Below are 27,723 nucleotides of genomic sequence, written 5' to 3' on the forward strand. Positions count from 1 at the left end.
CCCTTTGTTCTGTATGGGAAGTAGCTCTGGGCTAACACCATTCATCTTTATAGCGCCATCCAAACCTTGAGGTTGGCAATGAAATTATGTACACCTGGGATTCTGCTGGTCATACAGCTTCAGTATATAAGCATGTATTTTAATTTTAGACTAAAAGGAAAACAAGAAAGTATAACCCAGAGTGCTTCGACTTCAAATTTGTTAAAGCATAGCACTGGAATTGCTGGGTATGAGTTTCCTTTCAAATTCTGCTGGAGACTTGGCAGTAAAACATCTGCTGGCTTCAAGAAGGGACATGAACTCTCACCTGCTGCTTAGGATATATGGATTTTTCATGCCCTTATTCAGTGATATTTATTTTTGGCCACTTTATAAAATTATATACTGATAATTTCCCTGATAACTGGTGTAACTGGTTTACTCCAACATTTATATGGAGCACAGGATCAAGAAAAAAATATGCTTGCATTCCAGAAATAATACTTTGATATGTACTACAGGGAGTTCAGAATTTTGCAGAATTCTGAAAAGTTGTAGAATTAAGCCAATTCTTGCTGCTCTCCAAGACAAAGAGTGAAGGAAAGGGAATGAAGGTTTGGGTTGGAGTTTTTTTTATCCTTAAAAAAAAAAAAAAAGTGGGGGAGGGTTATCTTTTAAACGTTTGCTTTTTTTTTTTTTCTATGAAAAGTAAGATCTTCCTCTAGCCTGGCCTTTGGCTGCATGTTTTTTAAGGAGGTCAACAGTTCTGAACATGAACCAGGCTTATCTGTGTGTATATTACGTAAACACATACGTACATATTTAGCAAGCTAGTGCCGAAATAACTGCATGTTACCTTTATTTAAAAGATCTACCCATTGTTAGCAGAGGCAGCGAGACTGACAGAGCACACTTTTTATGGTCTCAGCAATCGACCGTGACTTATTTTTTGCCTTTAGCTTGCGTGTGGTTTTGTGGGGAAGCATAGATTAGAAGTTTAGATAGCTACATTTAAACACCTGTTCTCCAGCGTATTTTACTGCCGGAGCATTCACAAATGTGCATAATATGTGTACAGGGATTCTCCTTCCTTCACCGGTACTTGGACCTGCGTGGACCATGTCAAGAGTCTTTCTACAACCTTGGCCGTGGCCTTCACCAGCTGGGGTTATTGCACCTGGCAATCCACTATTACCAAAAAGTACTTGAACTTCCTCCTCTCGCCTTAGAGGTACTGTATCTTTGTAAGTTATGGACAGAGAATAAAGTCGGGTCAATGTTAGTAATTTCTCGGCCATTGTTAAAATATAGGTACATAAAGTCTGTGTAGCTGAGGTTCCTTTAATCTGTATTGCAATTCCTTGTCATTGGATGCCCAAATCTGATTGTCACCTGGCAACGTATTTAAGCACGTGTTAATTTCAAAGGTTTATGAATTTTGAAGGATTTACTAATAGGCTGAAGTAGCAGCAAAAAGGGTTGCTAAACAACTTTACCTGAGTATGTAGCTGAATTTTATATATATGTTACATGCAATAAATTATAACTGGAAGTTCTATAGACTTACCTACGCTATAAAACAGCGTGCTGGAGGAATACAAACCAGTATTAAGAATGCCTAAATGCATTTGAGCCATGGTTTTGCTCTAACTGATCTGTATTAGAGCAGCCTAATTGATGTGTCATACATTTACCAATCTTGTCTGAAAGAAAGTTTTTTTTGCCCAGCTTTGGCATGGACAGGTAGAAAAAGTACAAGCATATTTAGAAAATGGGAGGGGCTGCTAAACTAAGAAACATGGGTGTTAGCTAGGGCTGGGAGTTCAAAGCAGCAGTCTTGTGACTGTGTCCGAGATACCGGCAGTATTCAAGTTCTGGTTGTAGAAACCAATGCTTTGCATACAAAGACAAGTTAAGATGGTACTCTCCTGTTTTATGAGCCGGCTAGCTAATTTACAGCTAATGTTTCGAGTATGTGATTATATAACACTTTGGTGATTAACAACATGTGGGAACTTGTTGAAGAGGGAGGGCACAAGCAATACGACTTCTTTTGTTCCTTTACAGCTGAAACCCTATATGAACCATGAATAGGTGATTTGATTCCACTGTAGTTGCTATTCACATTTCAAGGTTTATACTATTTTTGCATCTAGGTAACTTTTTTTAATCATTATTTTTACAGGGAATAGAAACTGATCAGACAGACTTGAGAAGAGATACTGCCTTTAACTTGTCACTTATTTATCAGAGCAGTGGAAATACGAGAATGGCTCAAAAGATGTTGTATACCTACGCAGTTGTATGATGAGGTTTGTGGCAGGTGGAATCGCTACTCTCTGTATTAACCTCTGCATTATGCAGTGCGGGGGAAACTGGTTTTACATACAGCTTTGGCTGTAGATGGTCAGAGAGACGGCTTGTGCTGTATATAGCTTTATGGACTTTTTCTACTTCTGCCGTCTGAACTGTATCGCATATGGATGGAAACTGTGCCGAGCGCAACACTGACATGCTCAAGTGTGTCTGCTGTTAGCTCTTCTCCTCTGGTGCACTGCTCTGCGATCCGATACTCAGTCTTGTATATAGAATCAGACAGTGAAAACTGAAGCCCAGAGCCATTTATTGGGGGGGGGGTTAGGGAAAATTTACAATGTGCAATATTGTAATGCTGTTCAAGAAGCCGTATCCACTGGTGATAAGGCTTTTTTTCATGTGCAGCATTAAATTACTATAATATAGCAGAAATAGGCTCATACTTCTCCTTAGAGGATGGAGAACTCAGTATTTCAAGATCTTTAAAGTATTCAGAATTTTCTAGGAGTTCATATTCCTGGCAGCTGTTTCCATTTGAAGGAGATGATTGATTTCTGTTTTATTGAAATCAGTGTGACCTTTGTTCTTCTTCTGAACTTGTTAATAAAAAAAAACTGAGGTTAATGATAATGTTTACTCATTCTCAGCAAACATATATCCTTCTGAATAGCTTATAGCAAAAATTAATATAACATCATACAGCTTATTATTTAACATACATTGCAAGTGGGCCAGGGGTTTTAATTATTTTTGGCAGTTGAACAGTAGCATACGATGGTGGAAACATGCTGCTTCTGACCCAAGAAGAGAGCAGGATGCAATGCCTTATCCTAAATAAAAAGAGTATATAGTTATATGTGTATATATAGAAACGGATATACGATGTTATGCGCTACAGCAAAATAAGGCTGAAAAGTGTTTTTCAGCCAGGTGGCTTGCTGAATAGAAAACAAGCCATGGTGTTGCCTCCCAAGCACTCTTTTTACTTACGGTATCCCAGCTAACTACTACTGTTTGCTTTCAGCCCACTTATATATGTATTTGTGTTCCGTAATCTTTTCACACAATTGCAATCAATGATTAAGAAACAAGTCTTGCGGAATTGCCTAGACTAAATTTAAAGGTAAGGCAATTTTATCTCAAATTGCATTAAATTACAATATACTGCATTTCCACTTCATTAGAGAGATGCTGGCCCATAGTGGGAATACAGAGGTAGGAGACAAATCCCAAGAAAGTCTCACTAACTTGCAAAAGGACAGCACCATTTAAATGGAAATAGTACTTGGCAGCACTGCCTAAATACAAGTCCCGTGCCAAGTCTGCAGAGTTATAAATTAAATAAACGTTTTAGTTACGTTAGCCTGGAGTATTCATAAGCTGCAGAAGAAGGGAGCGCATGACTCCCTTCCTTACCTCCATTTCGTTTCTCATTCTTTGTGATACCCCATCAGCTTTTTTGACACGATAGCCAGCTCTCTGCTGTGTGAACTGGAGTGGGCTCACAACATATGTATGAGAGTAGTATTATTGCATCATCTTGGGGTAAAAATTCTTCTGTTGAAGCTTTCCTTATTCTTTATTGTCATTTTCACATCGTGTAACCCCACCGATTTTTTTCCTTCTTGCAGCGAATGACTCCTGTCCCTTCATACAAAAAAGGTTTTATCATGTCCCAGGAAATACAGCCCTCAGCGAGCCCTGCATGCTTAGAAAACAGAAGCCAGAGATGCAGTATACAGACTCCCTTTGCATTATTCTTTTCCAAAACTGAGTTTGAAATACTCAGAATCTTATTGCTTGTACGTTTTTTTTTTCTAAACAGACTTGACATAGAGGAAGGCTGTGGGGGTTTTTTAAGAGTTGTCTTAAAAATTGACCAACATCAAGGCATTACTATCAATTGCTTTATTTCCGATCCCTTTGACTGCTAGAATTCTGAAGTAGTTTAGTTTTTAAACCTAGGAGGTATGAATCTTTAGCATTCCTACAAATAAAAAGGAAAAATACAATCTGAATGCTGATGACTTTAGATGCTGCTTTCTAAATTGTTTTTAAGCACTAAATAACAGAAACTTGCGTTTAAACCCAGTCACTATGGATGGGAAAATTCACACTGCTAGCAAATAGTGTTCTGAAAGGCTGTTCTAAACAATTCTGAGCATCTGGAAGGAAGAGAGACTACTTGTTTCGATGCCAGTTATCTAAAGCTTTCTCAAATGCTTGTGGAAAAAAACTATATATGAAGATAGAACCTAAATTTTCTTCTTAGCTATATCCAACACACATTTATGGTTATAACAGAAACAGTCTTTTACTTAATTTCTGTTTTACACAAGATTATAAATATGTTATATTGTAATGGTGCAGCAGTAACAGATTAGACAAGACTTCAGACAAAGCAAAAGACAGAACAGATGTGGTAGGAATGTGATCTCCCCAATAAAAAGTTTAGACAGGCGCAGCCCACATAGAACTGACCTGCTTAAGCAAAGCACAGAACATGAGCCATGTACAGAAAATACATGTGCTAATCTAGGCTTTAGGTATATAGCCGCAGCAGTACTGTCCAGTACAGAACTGGGTAAGTTTTAAAGCACATTCCACTCTCAATACTGCTAACAAAGTGCCTTTACTTTGGAATTCTTTTTCAAAAAAATGAAATTGTGAACATGTACTGCACATTTTGTCATTGTACTTTATGTTAGGGATAGAGAATACACAGCGGACTGTGAGTTTGAAGCACAAATATTTCTTGGGGTATGTGCATCTGTATGGGATTTATTTTGGCCTGTATGTTCATGTTTAGACTTAACCTGGCTGTAGCGTGTTTAAGGATGCTCACAAGAACATTAACACTGGGGGAGATGAACCCAGCACCTTTCCTAATGCTCCTTCACAGTAAGGACTATTCTACTGAAATATAAAATCACAGAATCCTAGAACGGTTTGGGCTGGAAGGGACTTTTAAAAGTCATCTAATCCAACTGCCCTGCAATGGGCAGGGACATCTACAACTGGATCAGGTTGCTCAGAGCCCTGCCCAACCTGGCCTTGAATGTGTGGGAACAAACACCGAGGCAGGAAAAGGTTGAAATCCAGCTGTTGCAATTTTGGGAAAGCTTTCATAAATCACTCAGACCAAGGGACTAAGAGGTAAAGAATACTTAAATCAATGCCAGCCTCACCCATCAGCATGTTGGGAATATTCCTCAAGCCTCACTAAGGGAATTCGTAACAGTTTCAGTTGAACACACTACATACATTGTCAATCATCTACTTGGTTTAACCATGATGATTTTGTTAGCTGTTTATTGCTGAAGAGCTATTCTATATAAAACACTATCTCAAGGCATACTTAAAGGCTGCTCATAAAAGTATCTACTGATTGCCTTAAAAACTGAATTGTTCCTTTTCAGTTGTGCTTACCTGACACCAGCACTGACAAGCGTAGAAAGCTGTTTGCCATCCACATTCGCTGAAGGCCACAGATTGACAGGAGAAAAAAAAAAACCAACCAACCTTTTTGCTGCTTAGAAAATTCACTGTTAAATACTACTACAACTAAGAGAGGCTTAGCAGCTATCAAGCCCAGGGAAAGGCTAGCGACACAGACCTCAATTATTGAACCTGCAGGTGGCAGCAAAGTTAGGTTACTACAATGTTACTGAAATTACTACATTTAAAGAAAATAACAAGTTCTTGTCTATGGTATACTTCTGGTGTTTCAAATGGGTGAGCTGCCACTTGCTATGCTGTGGTTCTGAGCAGGCAAACTAGTTTGCTTTCAAATGAAAGCCAGTTAGAAGATGGCGTCGAGAAGTGCTCCAGCTGCTCGTGAGCATTCAGTCAGCAGGATCAGTAAAAGAAGTAAAAGAAAAAAAACCCAACCCTGGACATCTGGACAAGCTTGTTCATTCTGCAAGTGACCCACTGAGCTGTATCACTTGCTAAAGCAGGCATAGCCAAAACTTAAGGCAGTGCTAAAGTTAAAAGGTACTGGGACACAGTAAACCTTCACAATTGCAGTGTGTCTTACTGCTTTCCAACCTAAAGCCCCAAACAGGTTTAGAAGAAGCAACAGGATGTGTTGAACCTGGAACAGACTGTCACTATGCAAATGTGAGTACCAAGTGTAATAGCCTCGGCCATATAATCAGCCCTTGCATTCAATATACAAAGTAACTGGAGATGCATGGCCCTAGAGAGCAGGGGCTTCTGGAACCCTGCTCTGGGTCAGAACTCTGCTCTGAAAGCTTCCCAAGGGGTGGAGAACCAGCCTTTGAGGTACACCCTATGTTGGTAAAAAAAAAAACAAACCAAAAAAACCTCCCACAGAAGGAAAACAGAGGGGTGGTTGGTGCTGTTGCCCTGCCAATGTGCAGCTCCTACAAACACAGCTGCCGTATGCTTTGTCCTTTTGCACAGGCAAAGGTCACAGTCATTTGTCCCTTGTTAGGCAACCTACTTAAGCATTCGATATAAACAAAAGCCTGAAATGGTAAGTGCTATTTGAGAAGACTGTTGTTCAGCTGTAATTACCCTACAGTGCGAGTTCATAGCAAGCAAAACTAGATTACAGTTTTGACTGCTGTTCACCGGAGGGTACCGTGGAGGTAGGGAGGCACAGCTTATGCTAAGCCACCTAAGCAGCTTTAGGGAGCAGGCGTGGCACAGATACCCATTGAGTTCTGAAAGAACCAGCTTGGCTGGGACAAGCCTAAAGCCATATTGCACAGGTCTTCTCTTAAGAAGCACAATTTAATGAAGCTCAGGTGTGCAGTAGCTTTAATAGTGTGCTCAGCCACCCCTTGTTCCTTAGAGCAGCCATTTGCTTCAAGGAAGAGAAGCTCAGGTCACCCTGAATTAGTCTGGAGTCCCATCACGTAAGTTATAGTTTAGGACAAATTTCTGAAGGAGCAGCATGAGGTAATTCCAGTGTGTTCTCAGGCTACTCTTAGGTTCCAGAGGTACGCAAGACTTCCCTACCCACTAAACTAAACAAGTATTGCAAATAGCATGTATAGATCCCACAGAAATAAATAGTACCATTGATCACAGCAGAGTTTGCAAATAGCTCGTTGAAGCAGATCAGAGCACACCACCACCTGTACTGAAGCTAGGCTGTATTGAAACCACGTGGAAGAGCAAGCTGTGACGAAGATGAGCTGATCCTTAGTCAAACAAGCATGAAAACTGCCCACGTTGTAATAATCTTCAACATACTATGACACAAGTCATCTGCTTCAACTCCTCATTCCCCAGTGTGTTGTTCCGGAGTAGGGTAGGTTGAACAAATTCCACTAATTCTTAGGAAGGTAAGATGATGTGTGGTGTAACATCGCATACCTAACGAATTCCTTATACGATCCTAAAACAGCCCAAGGCTTATGTTCTCTCGTGACCACTAGAATTATCATCTACCATTAGAAGCAGCCAGTCCTGCCAGTCCCTCCCTGTCCCAGTCACGTCAGCATCCAGCCACAGACACATGACTTGGTCTTCAGTAATTCGGCTGAACCAAACTGTTTGCAGAGTGTAAACCAGTCTGGGATTTGTTTCAATAGCACCTGCCAGGCCTCAGTCTAAAGCTCGTAAAAGAAAAGAGCAAAGATGTAGCATATCAACAGCATATAGTTTACAGTAATGATGAACAAAGAATAATTGTTTTGCTATAAATAGTAGTTTTGTCAATATCAACCTCACAATACAATGCACCTGAGTCAAAGAGACAAGGTGAGAGGTATGAGTTGATTCAAATCAGAGTTTATAATTTAAACAAGCATTTCTAGGTCTCCTATATATGGGTGCCCTGTGAGCACCCTTTATTTGCAAGGCCTTCTCAGTGACACAGACCTATCTAACTTTGTCAAATCAAGTAAAGATCCTGATTCTTCCAGCACCTGGGTGCTAGCAGGGAGTCTCCTGGCAGCAGGTGATGCTCTCCCTGGGCTGGGAATCACCCAGTTAAGTGAGCTCATTTCCTGCCCAGCTCACGTGGGCCTTCCTGAAGGTGAGCTGGAGGCACTGGGTCCTTGCCCTGCTGTCCAGGGAGTGCTGCAAGGGGGAAGCTCTTCTTGCTTCTTCTTCTGGGAAAAGATGCAACGTTTCATGAAGCTGATGACTGGCTGGGGAATCTTTGGCATTACTAAAGAAGAGATTAAAGTTTTAGCAGTTTCCTACATACATCTCTAATGAGGTAATTACACAGCTATATAAGAACTATCAATTATGGAGAAGGCTGATGAATCTACAACAACAAGGTAAGCGTGGCTTTTGAAAGGTATCTGTAAAAGGTGTGGAGGAAGGGAAGGAGAACACTGAAACAGAGGTGAATGCAGAGAAGAAAATATACCAGCTGTTAGCTTTCAGACAAGCATGTGGTTAATGAGCATCAACAAAACACAAAGTATGTGCAACAGAATGTTTTTAAGTACAGAAACAGTCTCTTGAAGCGATCTTGTACCTGTAATATTATTTGCTGCTTAAATATGTCCTTTGGCACAAGAGGAGGAAAGAAACTAAACTAAGAAGAGGGGTCTGTTTTCCACCCCTGCGTAAGGAACTACAAAAGAAAGTTTAGGAAACTGAAATTCTGACTGATAATGAGCTACCAAATACTTCCCCCACCTATTTTCTTTGCTTCCCCCTTTGAAATGAATGTGCTTGCTTGCTTTACCTCCTTTTTGGAGCTGCTCTCTTCAAGGTTCTTTGGCTGGTGGATTTTCACTTCTAGCTGCAGGCTGTCAAACTTAGATTGGAACCAACGGTGAGCTGTTTCTAGGCTAGTTGTAATCTAAGCAAGAGAGCGTAATTAGAACTGTAGAGAGAACAGTTAATGCAAGTTGTGTTCCGCTTTTTGAGCTCTGTGCAAGGAGGGGCAGAACAGCATACAGCTCGCATCCCTCTGTACGTAGAGGTAGGAGCTCTCCATGATGCCCTCTGCCATTGCTGTGAAAAGGATGTATCAGAGAGGTCCTCACTGGCAATGTTGCCCCTCTCTTAGGGGATAATGAAGTCATCATGGGTCTCTAACACAGGATAAAGTACAGAGGCGTTGGGAAGAAGGGCGGGAAAAAATGTGTGCTGAGTACCACAAACTCCTGTGAAAGATGAGAGAAGACTAACTTTGCCTGAAGAATGCTCTCAATATTAAGGTCTCTCTAATCACAGAACAGTACTTGGACTTTTAAGTGGCATATAAGACCTCAGGCTGGGGCACCTCTATTACTAGTTTTATTTTACTTTGTGCTAGTTAACACTCTATAAAGCATCTAAACCCCTAGATTTTCACCCCAAACTACTAGAGTGATCTACGCAAGCTATAATAATTTGGATATTGTGGTACAGTTGTGCAAGGATGTGGTGATGCAAGGACAAATGACTTCTTGGGGTGGGGGTAGAAAACATGGGTTTGCATGATGTCACAGATAGAGTGACACAAGAGCAGAAAAACAATAGGCTGCGGGGGACAAAAGCTGCTCTTACAAGCCCCACTAAATTGAAGTGATTCACAGAAAAAACTTTTAATTTTTTTTTTAAAGTATGATAAATGCCACTTAGTTGAAAAGGCCAAGGATGCATCTCACTCCCCACCAGAGACCTATGTCTGAGATTGAAAGGGTTACTTGGTGCATATACTGAAATACTCTCGTTACTTTCAATGAGTAATTATTCTAATGCTAAGTAGTCTCACCTGTTCTGACTCCATGCTGGCTTCCTTCAGTTTCTTTTCTGTCTCCTCTTTATATTTCTTCAGATGTTTGACTGTTTTTTCCAGTTTCTAGGTAGAAAAAGAAGTAATGTTAATTTCTATGTAGTTTTTTCATAGCACAAATAAAAAATTGTAATATAACAGAAGGATGCTTCAATTTTTATTGTAAATAGTTTAGAGTTCTATAATTTAAAAAATCCCATCTCTCTCTAAAGTCAGATATATAGTGAATGTATGCTAAGTTGTTACTTGGGCTTTCTGGAGCAAACACAGTAAGATTTACAGGAATATCTTTTGACTGAGTTCATAAAGTCTTTCTACCACCTGTTCTGCAACTCCATAGATTTTGCACAAAAATGCTTCCATTGGTGTCTCACCATTTTTTCATGCTGTTATCACTTTACCTGACATTTGTTTTCCAGCTGCTGCCTTTGCCTTCTCTCTGCTTCCAGCTGGGTCTCCAGCTGACTGTTCTGCACTTGCACTTCATGTTGGTTTTTCAACAACACTTGCATCTCACTCTGCACACTTTTAAACTCTGACACAAATTTCTGGATGTCCTGTGACTGAAGACAACACAAGAATGAAGTTACAACAACAATTTAGCAGGTCAGTCTCTTCAGGAAACTGGTCAAGAAAGCTCACTTGTTCATAATTCTTCTTCTGATACTCTTCTTCTATTGCTTCCATTTTCCTCAGTTTGGATTCAGTCTCCTGGAAATTGTAGAGAGAAACAAAACTTCAGGGATTTTTCAGGCTCACTGGCTGTTACATGGGAACTATTTCTGCAGATGTCTGCACACTGTGTCCTTATTTCTTGCCCTATGAGACTGAAGTTAAAGAGAACCCATGTACCACCAGGGAAAGGGGAACAAGCAGGTGGCAGAGTTGCAAAGGAGTCTAGATTCTCATTTAGGATCAGGTACCAGTTGAACTGTTAAGTTCTATGGCTATAAATGGATGTAAAGAGACTAATCAATACACAAATAATGTTTGGCCCAATCATTAACTAAATAGACTGTATCCATAAAATGACAAAGGGGACAAATGCAACTATAAAAATCTAACGGGGGGGATGGGACTCTATGGGACGATATTTAATATGCGGGGGGGGATGGATGACAGGAGAAGCCACACCATTACTGCAGCTGCTGTCGATCTCTTCATCTTATGGTCAGAGTTTGAGTTCAGAGTTAGTTTTGTTTTCAAAACTCCACTAGCAAAAGATCAACAGCAGTCCTACTCAGTAGGAGGAAAAAGAAGTTCTCAACTAGGACACCTGTCTTGATTGAAAGATGTGTGCATACCTTTACCCTTTCTGCATTAGTGTTACAGGCCAGGCATTGTCTGACTTGAGCTCTTTGGCTTTTTAGCTTTTCCTTGTAACTGGACAATGACTCTTCCAGCTCTATTACTTTCTGCTGCAGCTCCTTGTTAGCACGGGAAACTTCAGCCAGTTTGAAGGAGGATTCTTCGAGAGATTTCTTTACCTAGGGGAAAGAAGAAAAAGTGAGTTCACGTTAACCATAAGAATTAGTTCATTCTATACAGCAATTAATAAGCAGCACACCCAACTGATTTGCTATATCTGAAATATGCTGCAGAATCTGGTGTTTTGACTTTTCTTTAATGCCTTTCTAACAAATGGAAAAAAAGTGAATGCTGTGATCTCAGTAATACTAAGGTTATGCTGAGCTTTATGATCCAGCCTCCAAGAAATGAAGCAGACTTTCAAATGAGTATTTGATCCCTGAGATCGCTATACAATCCCAGATTATCCTTTTGAAGTCACTGGAGACAAAGGAGACAAATATTTGTCATGAGCTGCTCTTCTTCTGTTGGAAAATTGTAAAGCAGACCTCCTTCTATGGAAATCACTCACTGAAATCTTTTCATTCTATCCCTTCTCACCTCAGCAGATTCTTGACAGGCAGCTTTCCTGGAAGCCTGTTGTTCAGTTTGAAACTGCTTCCTCAAAGACTCTAAGTGTTCAGCATACATCTTTTCCTCAGTCTTGGCTTTTTCCATTAACTGTTTCCTTTAAAGAGAAGAAACAAATTCGGTTATTCACTTTTATATTTAATATGCTTTATTTTTTAAACACAGGATTAGGAAAGACAATTCCACTGTAAACACTTTTGTCTCGGATACACTCTCTGCACCACTACTGTTTAAAGACTGGAATGTGTTTTCTAATACTTCATATTCCATTTATTTAAAAGGAGGTTCAAAATAGCTATACATGGTAAATAGACTTTGGAAAAAAACACTTTAGGACAACCTACTTTCCTTCAGAAAATTAAATGGCTAAGACTGTTTAGACAAAGGATAATGAGGAGATTCAGACTGCACCTACACTTAGGTTTGAGGTTTTACTTACTAGCACTCAGTTTTGGGTGGGGAATTTAAGCAGATATTCTGTGCTCTCCTTGCTATAGCTACTGCAGGCAACTTCAAAGTGGAAGTGATATCTGCTGTCCTTGGGGAAAAGCTGTTTGTAGGAATGCCACAATGACCCTGAGCAAGCAGTTCCTCAGTAGAGCAGAGTAGGTTCAAGAGTCATTATGGGAATGAGTGAAAGAGCCCATTTCTATAGCTTTGCATCAATCTATCTTTATCATGCTGCTGGCTCAGCATGCAGTCAATCCTGATACTGATAGATAAGTAAAGCCATAAAGCTCTGATGATAGTGCAAAATAATGTTTCTTCTCAAGTGTAGTATCATAGATCTGATCTTACCTGCAGACCATCAGCTGCTGATGCTCAGTTTCTTTACTTTTCAGTTCATACTGAGTTTGGATCAGCTTGCTCTGCAGGGTATTATTGACCTGCAGAACTTCTTCCAAACGAAGAACAAGTTTCTTGTTGTCTGTTCTAGCACTTTCTAGTGCCTTACAAAGTGGTTCCACCTGTGCAGTAACAACAAATCAGTTTGTACTTACCCCAATGAAAAAGCTTAGAAAGGAGGTGTTTTTTTTTTTTTTCCTTCCCTGTCAGTATCAACTTACAGGAAGTAACAGTGTGTTCACCAGCTGTCTGATAACAAGTGTCCCAAGTGTAGATATCTAGATGGGAATCCTTACAATGACAATCCAATGACTGGCTTAATCAGAAGGGTAAGAACAACTTATCATACAGCCATGACTTTCTTGGGGGGGAAAAAAAAAAGTTCTTTGCCAATAGTGTGTTTGGGTTGTGAGGTAATGCTTTTGACTCTAAATGTTATGAGGAGAGATGAAAGCAATTCCTTGGACTCGTCCTCTCCATTCTTGTAAGAAAAAAGTAAATGCTATGTAAACTTCCAAAATCTCTGTTTATATTATGTATTCAGCTACGGACTGTAAAACCTTCACCTGTGCCAAGGAATTTTTTGTTAGAGAGGAGATGTTTGCCTCCTTCAACACATGGATAACAATTTTCCTGCCCCACAGCCAAAAGCTGATAAAATATTTTTGCCTTGATTCATGTGAATGTGTTGCACCATACTGTATTCAGAAAACAGAAAAGGTACTTGGCTCAACACCAAAAATGCATTGGTGGCTGTTACTACAGAAAAATGTGGTCTCTACCTGGCTGCTGTGCTGCCTTCCCATGGCAACCAGTTTGGCTTGGTAATGTTCCAATTCTGTTTCTAACCTCTGTATTTTCTGTTGAGTCTGGCTCCTGAAAATGGAAATTGGATTAAAAAAATCATGCATTAAGTCAGTTTGTGCACATCCCCTCTGAAGTGGTGACCATATCACAGTTTGGTTCTCTACCTTAACCATATTAAGTTTTGCCTGTCACTGTTTTTTACATACTTTCCACAAGACAGACGAGGCCTGCCAAGCTTGCAGAGTTAGCCACAAGCACTGGGTGCACTTGGTTTACTAGTACCAAGTATGTTTCAGTGTTGCAGGAAAGGATACAGGAAACTTTTCAAACAAACTTGTCCTATAGCTTATTAGCCAGAACCACAGTGAAGATGCCACTCTTGAACTGTATCTGCCTTTACCACACTGCTGACAAACCACAGAAACGGTATTAGGTTCGCTTACTTGTCTTTTCTGAGGTTGCTGATTTCGGTGTCCTTGTGTCCCAGCTCAGCTTGTACTGCATCCAGAGCTGCTTGCATCTTGTTATGAGAAGCTAAGACATGCTCCAGCATGGCTGTTGCCTTACTGTTATCCCCCTTTGCTGCATCCAGCTGGTCCTGCAGGTTTGCCACCTGCAGTACAAGAAACCATTAGGAAAAGGAGCTGGAAAATCAGTCATCTATTGGGAGTTTTATTAAAGGATTCTTTTCTAAGTAACCTGAATGCCTGCAGCAGAGCCTAGAGTATGCAATAGTTCTGAAAACAGAAATAGCTTTCTCTAATTACGTAACCTTTGTTCTACCCCTGGTTTAAGCCCAAGCTGAGTGTGTGGTGGTGTTCTTGGGGCTTTTTGTGGGTGTTTTAACTGATAGTTCCAATGCTTCTGAACTCCTGGCACCCAGGCTTCAGGAAGTGCCACAGATGCGTGAGGCTGTTTTGTTTTAGTCAAAACCAGTTGTTGATTCTAATGCTGCTTAGCCTAAGTTTTCATCCATATCTCTTTCAAACAAAAAAACATGCAGAGGTTTTGGTCCCTGTTAATTTTCAGCCATTCCTTCATTGCCATCAATTATTCAATTGAAATTAGCCATCACTCTAGCTTGCAATTCATGGTCATCACTCACCCCATGAAAGTCTTCTTCATTAATCCCAGTAGGCATCCAGTTTTCAATAATCTTGGAGTGAAAATGTCTATTATATTCTCCAGTTCTTCTCTCATGTTCTTTATAGCATTTAACAGTATACTCTGGCTGACCCTAGGACAATCTCCATATTCAGACACAGAGTTTCTTGAACATTCATCGTGTTCAAAATTAACTCAGTGTAAAGTAGAGCAGTGAGCACAAGCACATAAATCAGATTCCATAGTTTCTTCTCTTGAGCCTGCAGCTGACCTAGCATTACAATCAGTAGACTTCTGTTGCCAAGACCTTGATGGGGATTTTTTCTTTTTGGTGCCATTCCTACCACAAAATCAGTCAGCCCTTGGAGGCAGTGAAGATGTGAATACTGAAACCAGAAATTGGAAGAATACTCTCCCAAACACTGGAGCAGAAGTAGATGCTACATCTTATTCCTAAGTCTGCGTTACTTCAGGAATATATTTAAGCTGTCTTCCATGATACTTTCCACAGCACACTATCCAAAGTAATGTGATTTCTCTCTGTATCTTAGCAGCAGTGAGACACAAGTGCTGACTGGAGCTTCATTAGAAGTCTGTGATGTTAACTGTTGTCACAGCTCTGCAGAACCAGCACAGTCCCCTGGTTCTGAGCACCCCCCGGTCAGCTCCCGCTGTGAGACTTTTCTACAGTTAGTTCTCTGTATCTGCAAACCAGTGGAACTGAGTGTTTTAACTTTCCCAAAATCTGAAAGTATTCAGGTTGTGGATTCCAATCAATAACATAATATCCAGCTTTCTTTGACTATCTCATGGACCATCGCCTATGATGGAGAGTGAAGTACAAGAGAAACTTTGATTCATTTTGCTTTCTGGAAACAGAAGGCAAAAATAGGACCTCCTGTTTTCCACGGAAGCGTCCTTAACATGGTTACATCTTCTAATGTCTAGATTGGAGATTGCTGATATGATTGAGAGTTTGTCACTTTTGCCTCTTTAATTTTCCAACTCAAAATGATTACAAGATTGCTTTAGTATCTGAGAAGCAAGGGGAGTATGTAAAGAGCATTTACTGTTCAGAGATGCAGTTACTTGAACTTCCAGCTTAGAATAGCAAACTCATGATAGAGCAGAGTCCCCTTTGTAGTCTTATACCTACAAGCTTGGTTTCACTGCCCAGGATAACAAACCTCTTCTCTGTATTTCTGTCTATTAAGACTGAGCGAACAGACTGAAGCAAAATAACTACCTGCCTTCCAGCAATATAGCTAGTCAGCTATTATCTGCAACAGGTTGCCCAGAGAGGTAGTGGAGGCCCCATCCCTGGAAACATTCAAGGCCAGGTTGGATGGGGCTCTGAGCAACCTGATCTAGTTAGCGGTGTCCCTGCTCACTGCAGGGGGGTTGGACTAGATGACCTCTAGGGGTCCCTTCCAACCCCAAACATTCTATGATTCTATGATTCTATTTGTTCTCTTACTGGGAAATGACAACAAATCCTGAGGAGTATCTTTATAATGCTGTAAATGGCATATTTTCTAGCCTGATCACTTGCAGTCAACTTGTAGGAAAAACAGCTCTGTTAAGCTGAGCTTCCATAGTTCTTGTGCTTGTTTTGATGAGATGAAGTTCTGTTTCCAGCTGCAGACTAGGATGCTGCAGTTAACATTAAATGTATGCTCTGTTCTTCAGGAAAAAGTGTGTTGAATCTGATTCCTAATGGCTATGTAAGCATTAATTAGTCTGACCCTAATTCCGAGGGGCAGGAAATTCTCAAAGTTCTGTTTCACCTGAGTGTATCTGGTCTCTGTGCAATGCATTTGCAAAGCTCACTATTATCTAAGTGTGCATTTACAGCTCTTCCTCCAGATCTGCACTTCAGTCTTAACAGATGTGGCAAGATAGCTCAGCTTCCTTTTAGTGCAGGAATGGAAAAGCACTCTCTTATCTGGAACACAGAAGCAGAGTGATGTGACAATGTGTCTCTGCCCAGAGCAAATGTTTTCTTTTCCCTGAGTCCCATAGTAGGAGAAGCAGCAAGTGAATCGCCTCTAATGTATCCTTCCATAGAAATAATTCTAGATTAGAATTCACCTTGTTTTAATCCAAGTACGATGTCTTGGTCACTTCCTTCTGTCACTACCATCAGACCTAGGACTATTGCATAAATGTAGCTTTCTCACTCTAATGATCACTACACATTTTGTGCTGTTTTTAAAATAAACTCAGGAATCTTGCACCACTGTCCCAAATTCTATGACGTAAGTCATATTGAAATAAAAACTTTACATTCAGCACCTCATTTACTATCTAGCTAAACTTCTGCTTAAGAAAGCTTACATATGCTGTTTATTTTTGCTTACCACCATGGTTCCCCTCCCTCCTTGTTAATTTGTATTTTTAATGAAGTTTTCCATGTTTCTAATCTTTCAGCCAATTTTCTACTAATATATTTTGTTTTAATGCCCCCTGGTGGTTCTTAGCCATTCTATTATTTTCACACATTAAGCAACTTTATCACAAATCCTAAAAATGCTTACATATGCTGTTTATTTTTGCTTACCACCATGGTTCCCCTCCCTCCTTGTTAATTTGTATTTTTAATGAAGTTTTCCATGTTTCTAATCTTTCAGCCAATTTTCTACTAATATATTTTGTTTTAATGCCCCCTGGTGGTTCTTAGCCATTCTATTATTTTCACACATTAAGCAACTTTATCACAAATCCTAAAAATGCTACATCAACAGCACAAATTAAGTAGAGCAGATAAATAAGCATTTCCCTCCAAATTAAGCACTGAAGAGCTAAGGTTAAACAACCTTATCTTAGATGAATGTAAAAAAAGTTTCCCTTTTGAGCTGACAAATAGGATGCTGAGAGGTACCTGAAGTTTTCTTTTGTCACAGGTCAGTTTATTCTTGCTCTCAGTCAGCTCTGCCAGCAGCTGTTGCACCTGCTGCTGGGCGTACTGAGGAAAAAAGAGCAGACATCACCATTCAGTAGGAAAAACAAGGCAAAAAGCCACAAAAAGGTGCTCAGTGCCTAGTTTTTCCCTGAGTATTTTAACTTTCCTCTGTTGCTTCAGGTATAAATTTTCAATCAGGTGAAACACTAAAAAATGTTTTTAAAAAATATAGAAATATCCAAATGGCAGAAATTCCTCCAAGACAGCTTAGTATCTAGGAAGAACTGCTCAAATTGGTACAACCTTCCAGATGACCACAAGAAGGCTGCTGTCCCAACAGAGATGGAGAGATGAAAGAAACCTTTGACAACAGGGAACAGCAAAGCAAAAATAACTAGAAGAATGAGAAGGCATGGACAGAATTAAAATAAGAATATTTATATTCTTGTAAAGAACACAAACAAAATAAAAATCAGACAACTCTTTAAGGTTCTGAATGCTGTATTGATTCATATTCCTTAACTGATGACTGCCAAAGGGTTTCTGTGTTAAACAGAAAAAAGATACACATGTGTTACAGATTAACTACTGTAGAAATGTAACTTTGATTATCAAATAACAAACATTCAAAAGGTGTTTTAGTTAATTCTTCTTTAGCATCGTGATGTTAGGACCTTAGCAGTAGCTAAGTGTTTCTTAGGAACTCCAACATATACAACTGGTCATTACATCCAACACTGTAAAAAAAAAAAAAAAACAAAAACAAACCCCAATGGTAAAAGCACTGGTAGCATGTGTTACAAAGCTTTTACTCAACTTTTCTGGAACTGGTCAAGTATCTTGATCCAGGTGAGTCAGAGCAGTGAGAAATAATGGAATGGGAACAAGTTAAAAATGGGAATGAGGTCCCAAGTGCAAATTGTTCACAAAGGGCATAAAACTACTGTTAATACCTTCCCAATGTGCACAAGCTGAATATATATGTACAGATACACAAGTTGTATACCTGTACTATAAAATGGAATGGAATCATAGGATTTTAATGACATACCTAAATGTCCAATACCTGAAGCTCTATATAGTCCTCTTAGCTCATCCCACACAGACATCTAAAAAGATGGAGTAACATTTGAGATATCTTATCCATCTGTTTTAATTTTTTCCCCTTTTTATTCCTTCATTTGATCAGCCACTTTACATAAAATACAGGTTATTTCAAAGAGCACCTTGATTCCTGCTATGGTTACTTATTAGTCAGGTGGCTTACCTGTTCATGTACCAGTGCAGCCAAGTGGTCCAATAGCCTCTTGTTCTCTTCCTCTAGTGTTTGCACAGTGAATCTCATTGAAACCATTTCTAGCTATGAACAAGAAAATGCAACTCTAATCGTACCACTTCAAGATTTCCACAATCACAATACATGAATATCACAAAACTTCAGCACTACATATGGATTAGGTGTAGTCTCTCCTGTTTCAGAGAGAAATTCTGCAACAGTGAAAGAATTGCGCTGACTTCAGTCACAACACTAAGGAATTTCTCATTTATATCACAAACGTTACCTTTCCTTTTCCGACCTATACACGTGCAAGGAAGTTACACAGGTAAAACAGGTAGGAGAAGCTGAAAATTATTTATTTGCCATAGCAGCGTAAAAAACTTATTACTACAAACAGGGCCTTGTGTAGTGTTGCTGCTCCAAAGGACACATCCATATAGACAAGAAAAATATCAAACAGCGAAGTGAACAATAAGGCTATGGTAAACATAACATTATTTAGAAATAATTTAGTTAAGACAGAGTGAGCAAAATAAAAGGAAAATCTAGAGAAAGGCAACACTAAATTTAAGAAACAGCCATATATTTTGCAAGATACCTCATTCACTGTTTTTTCTACTTCAAATTTGTTCCTTTCCTGTATTGTTTCACTTGCTGTTGTCTTTATCTGTCAAAAGAAGTGTGAAATCATTGTCACCTAGAAACGCCCAGATTCATAGAAATATTACATATCTTCAGAACAGTTAATCTGAAGGTTGCAAGTCAACTCCGAAGTTCAGAAATAATATCTGCAGAGCTGCCCTGTCTTCCCTCCCTTTTTCATGCTTCGGAGAGGAGATGTTACAAGTCAAAATATAAGCATAATAGGAAAGGGGAGAGTGTGTCACACTTGCCACTGCAATAGCAAAAAATAATCTTTCTGAAAGCAGAACTGGCTGGTATGTAAATAAGAACTTTAGCGATGTGGGTCTGAAAGCAGCCTTCAAGAATATAGCTTTAAAACAGTAAGTTTTCTGTACCTCCTGTTGAAGAACTTCCTTTTCTGCCAGCAGAGATCCTTTCTCTTGCAAAGCTGTCTCAAGTTCACCTTGCAGTCTAGCAATATTACGTTCCAAAAGCTGTCTCTGTATGGTTGCTGCCTCCTCAGCAAGGCTCACTTTCTGCCTGTATTTGCCATGCTCTGTACGCAAGGCCTCCCTAAAGAAAAACGAAATAGCCAAGCCGGAGTTCTAGCACAATAGAAAGACAGAAGATGGCCTCCATATTAAATACCAAACTGGCCCTTCTGTGTTAATAAGTAACAAGTGCTAGAGAAGCAGAAATGAAGGGGTGAGCATGCAAGGGAGGAAGGGGAGACAGAGGCTGCAGATCAGAAAACTCCTCACAGCTCTCTTTGAAGCTGAACCCTCTCACGCTGCACGCTCTGCAGCTCTCCAAGAATGTTGGCACAGGCAGCATTTGTAAGCGAGTCTTGCTCTTGCAGCTTATGAGTCTTTTCTTGTTCTGCCTAAAGGGGAAAAATTACCCAGGCAATAACACTAAATCAGAACGATGAGGGACGAGTAATTAATTTACAAAGCTGTTAATTTGTCATCTAGCTCCTACTTCATCCCTACAGTTCTGCATATTGTGGTGTGCTGCTTCTTGAATAGGGTGTCAAAGCTGAGTTCACCTTACCTCACTTTTATATATGTATTTAATCTCAGCTCCGTATTACTTCCACCCAGCTTCTGCATTTACAGTACTTATAATGCTCATTAATTCCTATGTTCCTCTTTCTCAGTGGTTGTTACAGTCTGTTTCTATAAATAGTATTGCCATATTTACACTCATTCCCCATAACATGACTTTTTTCTGTACTGAAAATAAAGTTTTGCTAAAGAAGGACACTAACTTTTTTTTATCACCACCTTTATAGAACTTCCATTGCTATATGTAAAGTATTTTATTGTATTCCCACAGATTATCAGTATTGGGAATTAGTCTGTTGTCTAATGTCTGGGCTGCAGACAACTTTCTTGGGCTGTAATAGTAGGCTACATACCTTAAGCATGGTCTGATGATCTGAAATGAGTTTAGCATTCTCCATGGCAACACTTTGGAGTGTGGTGCTGAGCTCTGAGCATTGCTGGCTTAACCGGTCATTAAGGACCTGGTTTGATAGAAGGAGGAAGAGGATGACAAACATGTTGCCAGGGTTTGTTTTGGGGTTTTTTTCTGCATAGTAGGCTGCCTGAAATTTTTTTAAAATATCTTGCAGACATGGAAAAATCTATTTCAGGCAGAAAGTGTCCAAAAAATTTGTTCAGGTAGTCCCAGTTTATGGTACACTTATTCCAAGGTGTCAAAAGTTACCAATAATGGGGAAAAAAAGAGAACATAGTTTAAAATACCAATCAAGCATAATCACTTATTAGTTTTGAAGTCCAGAAAAAAGTAACATTTCTAAGGCAAAAAAGGCTAAAATTAAAAACGGACCCCTACTAATTTCATAATTGCATTACTGTAGATTAGCAAAGAAAAATGGAACTTCCTGTGAAAGACATATCCAAATACCAGTGAATACTGCCCAATAAACAAGTAACTGTTGGGGGGAGCGTAAAAAAAAAGAAAACGTTTTCTAAAGTATGTTCGAAAAAGAGGGAAAGTAGAATGAATAAAATCTTTTAGAATGTACTGAAGTCAACCTTTTGTCCCAAAAGGCAGAGGAAATTTTAGCCAAGCAGGTATTCCAAATTTGACTTTATTAATAAATATATTAATGTAGAATCTAAAGGTGCAAAGGAATACAAATGTACTACTACAAGGCTAGATAGAAGAGGGAGCAGCAATAGTTCTGCATGTCCTGGCCCCTGAAGAAGACACTTTCAAAAAAAGCTGATTCAAAATAAGAATTGGGAAGAAACTTCCCAGCTTTAAGGCTGGGAAATCTGGAACAGTTACCTAGGCTAGTGATTGAATTCCTTCACTGGAAATTGTTCATTAGCCTGCATTACCTGAGGGCACTAAACTTTGCCTCATGACATGCATTTGAGGCTTCCCAGTGAATGTATAATAATTTAGAATGAATAAAATCTTTTAGAATGTACTGAGGTCAACCTTTTGTCCCAAAAGGCAGAGGAAAAATTAGCCACACAGGTATTCCAAATTTGACTTTTTATTAATAAATATATTAATGTAGAATCTAAAGGTGCAAAGGAATACAAATGTACTACTACAAGGCTAGATAGAAGAGGGAGCAGCAATAGTTCTGCATGTCCTGGCCCCTGAAGAAGACACTTTCAAAAAAAGCTGATTCAAAATAAGAATTGGGAAGAAACTTCCCAGCTTTAAGGCTGGGAAATCTGGAACAGTTACCTAGGCTAGTGATTGAATTCCTTCACTGGAAATTGTTCATTAGCCTGCATTACCTGAGGGCACTAAACTTTGCCTCATGACATGCATTTGAGGCTTCCCAGTGAATGTATAGTAATTTCTCACTGTAACCACTTGTTTTGTTATACTCTAGTTCCTTTTTAAAAACAAGAGTAGCTATTCTCATTACCTGTACTTTCTCTGCTGTTTCTTGAAGGGCTGTCATTTTAGTCTGAAGTTGCAGGTTCTCTTTGCATTGTTTGCTAAAGGACAGCTGGGCATCCTAAGGGGCAATAAGACAGAACATCCACTGAGAAAAAAATTAAATGTCATTTAGCCAGGCACTTCACAAATATCAAGTCTTTGTTTCATACTTGCCTATATCCTTTAAACTATTGTCACATGGCTCTGTGCTCTTGCAGGCACCAGACATGGTTCCTATAGTACAAGCCTCTTTCTGAAATATACCTTGAAATAATAACTAAAGTGCTACCTGCTCTAACTTAGCTTTGAAAGTTGAGGGTGACTTCATATCCTTCTGAGCTCAAACTTATTAGTCCCCACCATAATTAATCTCTGTACTTCTAAACTTAAAAGATCTCCCTGCCAGAAGTGGTACAATTCACAACTGAAGGAGTCCTTTGCCAGCACTGTGACACTACATGTCTAAGCTAAACTTTTACCTCATCTTTACTGAAACTTACTCTTTCCAAGAAGACTTCAGACAGCACACACAGTCCCTACATATGCAGTAAGCATACCTCTTCGTCCATGTAGTACCCAGTTGACCAAGGTTCTGATTCTTCTGTAGTATTAATCACCCATCCATCTATTTGTCTCCTTTGTATGCAATACTTGTGCTACCACAACTGTGTTTCGTGGTCAGTTCTAGCTTTCCAAGGAAGGCATTCCTATCACTGTTTTGATATTTCAGTAGAATATGACAATGAACCTTTCAAAAAATAAGTAGGCCAACACCAAACCGGTAAAATAATAAAATAAGACATTCCATGGTTAGTAGCCTTGGTCACATTTGGTATTTATTCACATAAAAACTCTGTCTCTGAAGTGTGGTATATTTGAAAGGCCCTATATAGGCTGTTCTGATCTTTATTTAGCTATTTTTCTCACCAATACTTGTTTACAACTTACTTTTGCTTCATCACCAAGCTGGGAAATTATACAGTTCCTGGAGTCTAAAAATAGAAAGGAATGTCAGGACATGTTTTGTTATCTGTTTGGTAATTTTTAAAGGTGACATTTTGATATAATGTTTGAGTTACTGAATATGCCACAAACAGGTAAAACTTCTACAAATATGTTGCTCTTTAACGCTTTCCTTGACAACTTCAATACTTCAGCAAAATTACTTTTTAAAATTGATTCCATAAATTAATTGTAATTTATTTAATTTTAAAATTAAGCTTCCCCCTACCCTACCCTGGAGTGCATTAAATGCTACCTAGCTCCCTTATAAGCAGCTACTTTCACATCAATAAACTGGGAATCTAAGTGAGATCAACTAGAAGCTTATCCAAGATGCCTGCCCTTATACTGATATTTAATAGAGCATATTTTTTTTAAGCAGCTGCAAAAAGACAAAATAGCAACAGGCATTCTACTTGCACATCAGTTCAGGAATCATGTGTTAATGGTTACTTGCTAGATGAAGCCTCCTCTGAAAAGAATTTATGCTGATGGAATTTCATATTAGTTGTGTGTTCACTACCCTGATTACTGCTGTTGTCAGTTTCCTCCACGTAAGAAGATGCTTTAGAAATTTCACATGCAAACTAAAGGCCTTTAATATTTCATCACCTCTTAAACTGCCTTCCATTCCCGTTGACTGATGCACCTGCCACAGGTCTGGAGGACCTCAGTGCTTTTTTCCTCTCACTGTGGAAGCAGTGATAGAAGGGCTAAAAAGATAAGACAAGAATCCCCTGTCATACCCAGCTCAGCTTTCAGTTGTGTGCACTGTTGCTCCAGTTGGGCAGTTCTTTCCTTCCCTTCTTGCAGCCTCACTCGGGCTAGCTGGACATCTTTATGCAATTCTTGGCAGTCCTGCCGTAATATCTGTACCTGCAATGATACCACAGACTATTCTTTAAGATGCAGAATTCAGTCAGGCAAACGTAAGCAAATTTCAGAGCCTTAAAAGTTGATCTAACTGGAAAAGATGTAGCCTGATCAGCTTCTCCTTTCTTTAGGCTTGTCCCAATCTTATGCAGAAGACCTTCATGGCAAGCAACTTAATTTCTATACGTGATGCAGTGTACGTGTGCTTAGAATCACCTTTATATGACAGGCAGAATTTAACAAGTTTGCACAATGACAGATTACAGAAGAGATCAAGCTATAAAAGATGAAGGCGAATACCACACTTCAAGGCACTTAACAAGCCTGTCTCATGTTATTTTGTGAGGAATTTTCTTTGTTTTAACACTAACTAATAAATATATCACAGGGTCAACTATACCCATCAGAAAGTGATAGATTAATTAAACTAAGCCTTTGCTTCTGACATGATGTATAATTAATATAGCTCAATAATGTATCCATCATTTTTCCACTTCTGCTGTAGAAGAACTCGAAGATGATAAAAGGCACACAGGAAAAAATCTAATAATTTCTAACAGATCTTTGTATGTTTCGGAAACAGACAGACCTTGATGATAATCAAAAAATTGAAAAAAACCCCTTAGTTATTCAAGTTTTGACACTTTGCTATTCACTTTCTTTTACCCTTACTAGACTGTTGCTATGAATTCAGAAGTGTTAGAGTGACTGCATGTGGCTTGTGTGTGTGTACGCATAGAGAGAGGGGGATTGGTTTTGTTTATTTGAATTATGTGTAAGCCACTTAATTTCTACCATGAACTCTGGCCGCTCCCCACGCTCCAAAAGAGCTAGATAATACAAATACAGCTGAGAACAAAAATCTAGCTTTGTCATCATGGCAATTAATGGAGAAAACATTCTTATTACCAGAAGGTTTAAGATCTCAACAGAGTATTTTTCAGAAGTTGCATTTTTTATCTATTTCTATCTATTTATCAGTACCTTAATTATAAAGAGGCTTGTTTAGCCTGGTGAAGAAGAGGTTAGGGCAGGATCCAGTTATGGCCCTCAAATCTGAGAGGTAGCTACAAAGATTACGAAGCCAAACACTTTTCAGTTGCATCGAATCATTTAAGAAGGGGCAAAGGTCCCAAATTTAAGCCTGGAACATTCAGATGGGATGCTATAAAAAAAAAATAATAATCTTAACGGGAACATTACTGTAGCACTACAAAAAATACCTAAAGCAGCCATGGGATCACAGTCCTTGAACTCTGCTAGACAAATCCACCACTGTGCCAATCCAGTGTTTGTGATACTCCTGTGAGCAGGAATTTTGACTATATGATCTCTTCTGATCAACGTTTGTACAAAATGTGTAGCTATAAAGTGTTTTAACTGGTTTCTAGGAATAACATCCAAGTTCTTGCTCTTCCTCACAGACGAGAAAATGAAAACAGATACAAAAGACGACTGAAAGTTTCTCAAACCTGCTTCCGTTCTGTTTCTACTGTTATTTCCATGTCCTGTACGTGACACATCACAGTTGCTTGGGATTCCTCCAAAGACTCCCGTAGGCTGATCTCCTGGGACAGCTGTTCTGTTAGCTAGAAAAAAAAAACACTTTCTGACCCAGGTCTAATTAAATAGATTGAACAAATACTTCAAGATCATACATGAAAGATGTTCTGTCTGGGTATTCTGCTATGAGCATGGCTGGCAGGTTCCTTTTGGGTTATACACATTGCAAAATTGCACCCAGAATATTATTCAAGGATCATCTTCTTCAAATCTTTAAATAATACTTGGCAAATTCAGCCTCCTACTAAGCTCCTTGCTCTTGTACTTACCTCCTGAAGTCTACAGTTCATTTTTTGGTTTGTGTTTCTCAGTTCCTCTGCTGCAATCACTACATCCACCTAAAGAAGATGAAAGGAACAGATATTTTTATCCTTTCATGTTCATAACTATTGCAAAAGCAATAGGTATTATACAATGCAACTGCCATGCTAACACCTAGAACTTGATTTCTGTCTCCAGTCTGATGTTCTCTGTTCTGAAGCACTGAATATCAGAGTGCAAGCACTAAGAAGCAACACATTCTTTAATACAGTTAATGAAATTGAGTGATGTACTCCATTGAAGTTCTCCTCAGGGGAGACAGTAACAGAAATGTAAGACTGAAATACCAGAGAAATGTAAGTTCCTGGAAAACCAGAAAAGCTATTGAGAACTCTGCGTGTTAAAGCTAGGATGAACTTAAGCCATGAAGTTTTTATTCTTGATTCGCTATGTAATTTTTTTTTAATCGACGGAAGCACAGATTCTCATTATCAAAAGTCTTTGCTCTTACTGCCAACAATATATCACGAACTTCTTTTTCCAGCTAAGTATGCATTCTGTTTAACTATGTCAGAGATGAACGTACTTAGATACAAGTCTGTGATACTTAAAACTGTAAGATCATAATCTTTTGTACCTTGGATGCAGTTGTAATCTCCAGAGCAGTACTCAGTCTCTGAACAACTTCTTTTGCCTTTTCTTCAGCCTCTTTCATATCATGGAGGTGTTGGCGCAATTTCATGGCTTCTTGCTGTACAATCTTCATTTCTTGCAAATGTTCCTTGTGGATTGCATTCAGGCGCTGCTCCAACTGGGCTGCCACAAGGAAAAGGCAAAAAACTTTCATTGACAGAAAAAGCATATGGAGGGACAATGAAGAACGAAGTGGTAAAACCCCCTTTTTTTACTACCTGCATACTTTGGATTCAGTTCCTTTTCTGTCTGCAGCCGGAAGATGTTTAGTTTCAGTGTCTGCACAACGCTCTCTAACCGACACATTCGATTCACCAGTGTTTCACAGTTTTTCCATAATGTATTTTCTCCCACAAATGCTACTCTGGCCTGCACAGGGCTAATGGCTGGGTGACTAGCAGGTGTTCCTGAGGTCTTTGAGTGGAAATGATCGAGGCTGAAAGAGAGAAAAGACTGACCTACTCTGTGTATGCATACCTGCCTGACATTGCACACATGCATTACAGATGCGATTAGATGACAAACCATGTTTCGTAGAGCTGGAACGTTTCCCGTGACCCCAGGTTACTGTAGCCCCTTCTCGCTCCCTCAGGGAGAGAAGAGCAAAGCGTGGCACGTGGGTGCAAAAAGGAACAAGATGAGGAAAATCAAGACAAGCGTAAGCTCTCCCCAAGAAGTAAAAGCCTTACCCTTGCTTTCTCCCTACCTCTGCCCGTCGATGCCAAGCGCCTCCAGGTCTCGCACCAGTGCGCTGGTTTGCTCTTCCACCACCCGCATCCTCAGGTGGAGCACCATGAAGGCCTCGGGTGCGGTCGCCCTGACGCTCGTGGGCAGGATGGTTGGCCTGGCCATCGCCGCTCCGGCGGCCTCTCGCTCCCGCCCTGC

The 27,723-nt window shown here is 39.5% G+C and overlaps 2 protein-coding genes across 3 annotated transcripts in view; one reads left to right on the forward strand and one right to left on the reverse strand.

Annotated features, from left to right (window-relative positions):
- The window catches only part of GTF3C3 (general transcription factor IIIC subunit 3), a 24,564-nt gene extending 18,399 nt beyond the window's left edge, over window positions 1-6,165 (forward strand). The window contains exons 17-19 of one of the 2 annotated variants that reach the window (XM_035899066.1): window positions 1,058-1,210; window positions 2,165-2,291; window positions 3,927-6,165. In XM_035899066.1, coding sequence (XP_035754959.1) covers window positions 1,058-1,210; window positions 2,165-2,287 — 276 coding nt within the window. In that variant the 3' untranslated portion in view covers window positions 2,288-2,291; window positions 3,927-6,165. The other variant, XM_035899067.1, reaches the window with a different exon arrangement.
- An 85-nt stretch (window positions 6,166-6,250) lies between these two features.
- On the reverse strand, window positions 6,251-27,714 carry CCDC150 (coiled-coil domain containing 150). Its single transcript, XM_035899065.1, has 23 exons — window positions 27,545-27,714; window positions 27,057-27,274; window positions 26,783-26,961; window positions 26,154-26,222; window positions 25,794-25,910; window positions 24,195-24,324; window positions 23,395-23,438; window positions 22,433-22,525; window positions 20,933-21,040; window positions 20,274-20,395; window positions 19,908-20,085; window positions 19,487-19,555; window positions 18,877-18,969; window positions 17,589-17,672; window positions 14,047-14,216; window positions 13,579-13,672; window positions 12,749-12,918; window positions 11,921-12,047; window positions 11,317-11,499; window positions 10,655-10,723; window positions 10,414-10,575; window positions 9,992-10,078; window positions 6,251-9,091 (listed from the first exon to the last, which is right to left on the reverse strand). The coding sequence occupies exons 1-23, from the start codon at window positions 27,688-27,690 to the stop codon at window positions 8,906-8,908; spliced, it is 2,898 nt and encodes a 965-aa protein (XP_035754958.1). The 5' UTR covers window positions 27,691-27,714; the 3' UTR covers window positions 6,251-8,905.
- Window positions 27,715-27,723: the final 9 nt, after the last annotated feature.

This window comes from Egretta garzetta, unplaced genomic scaffold (genome assembly GCF_000687185.1).
Source record: "Egretta garzetta isolate BGI_Z169 unplaced genomic scaffold, ASM68718v1 scaffold297, whole genome shotgun sequence".
In the NCBI taxonomy this organism is placed as follows: domain Eukaryota; kingdom Metazoa; phylum Chordata; class Aves; order Pelecaniformes; family Ardeidae; genus Egretta; species Egretta garzetta.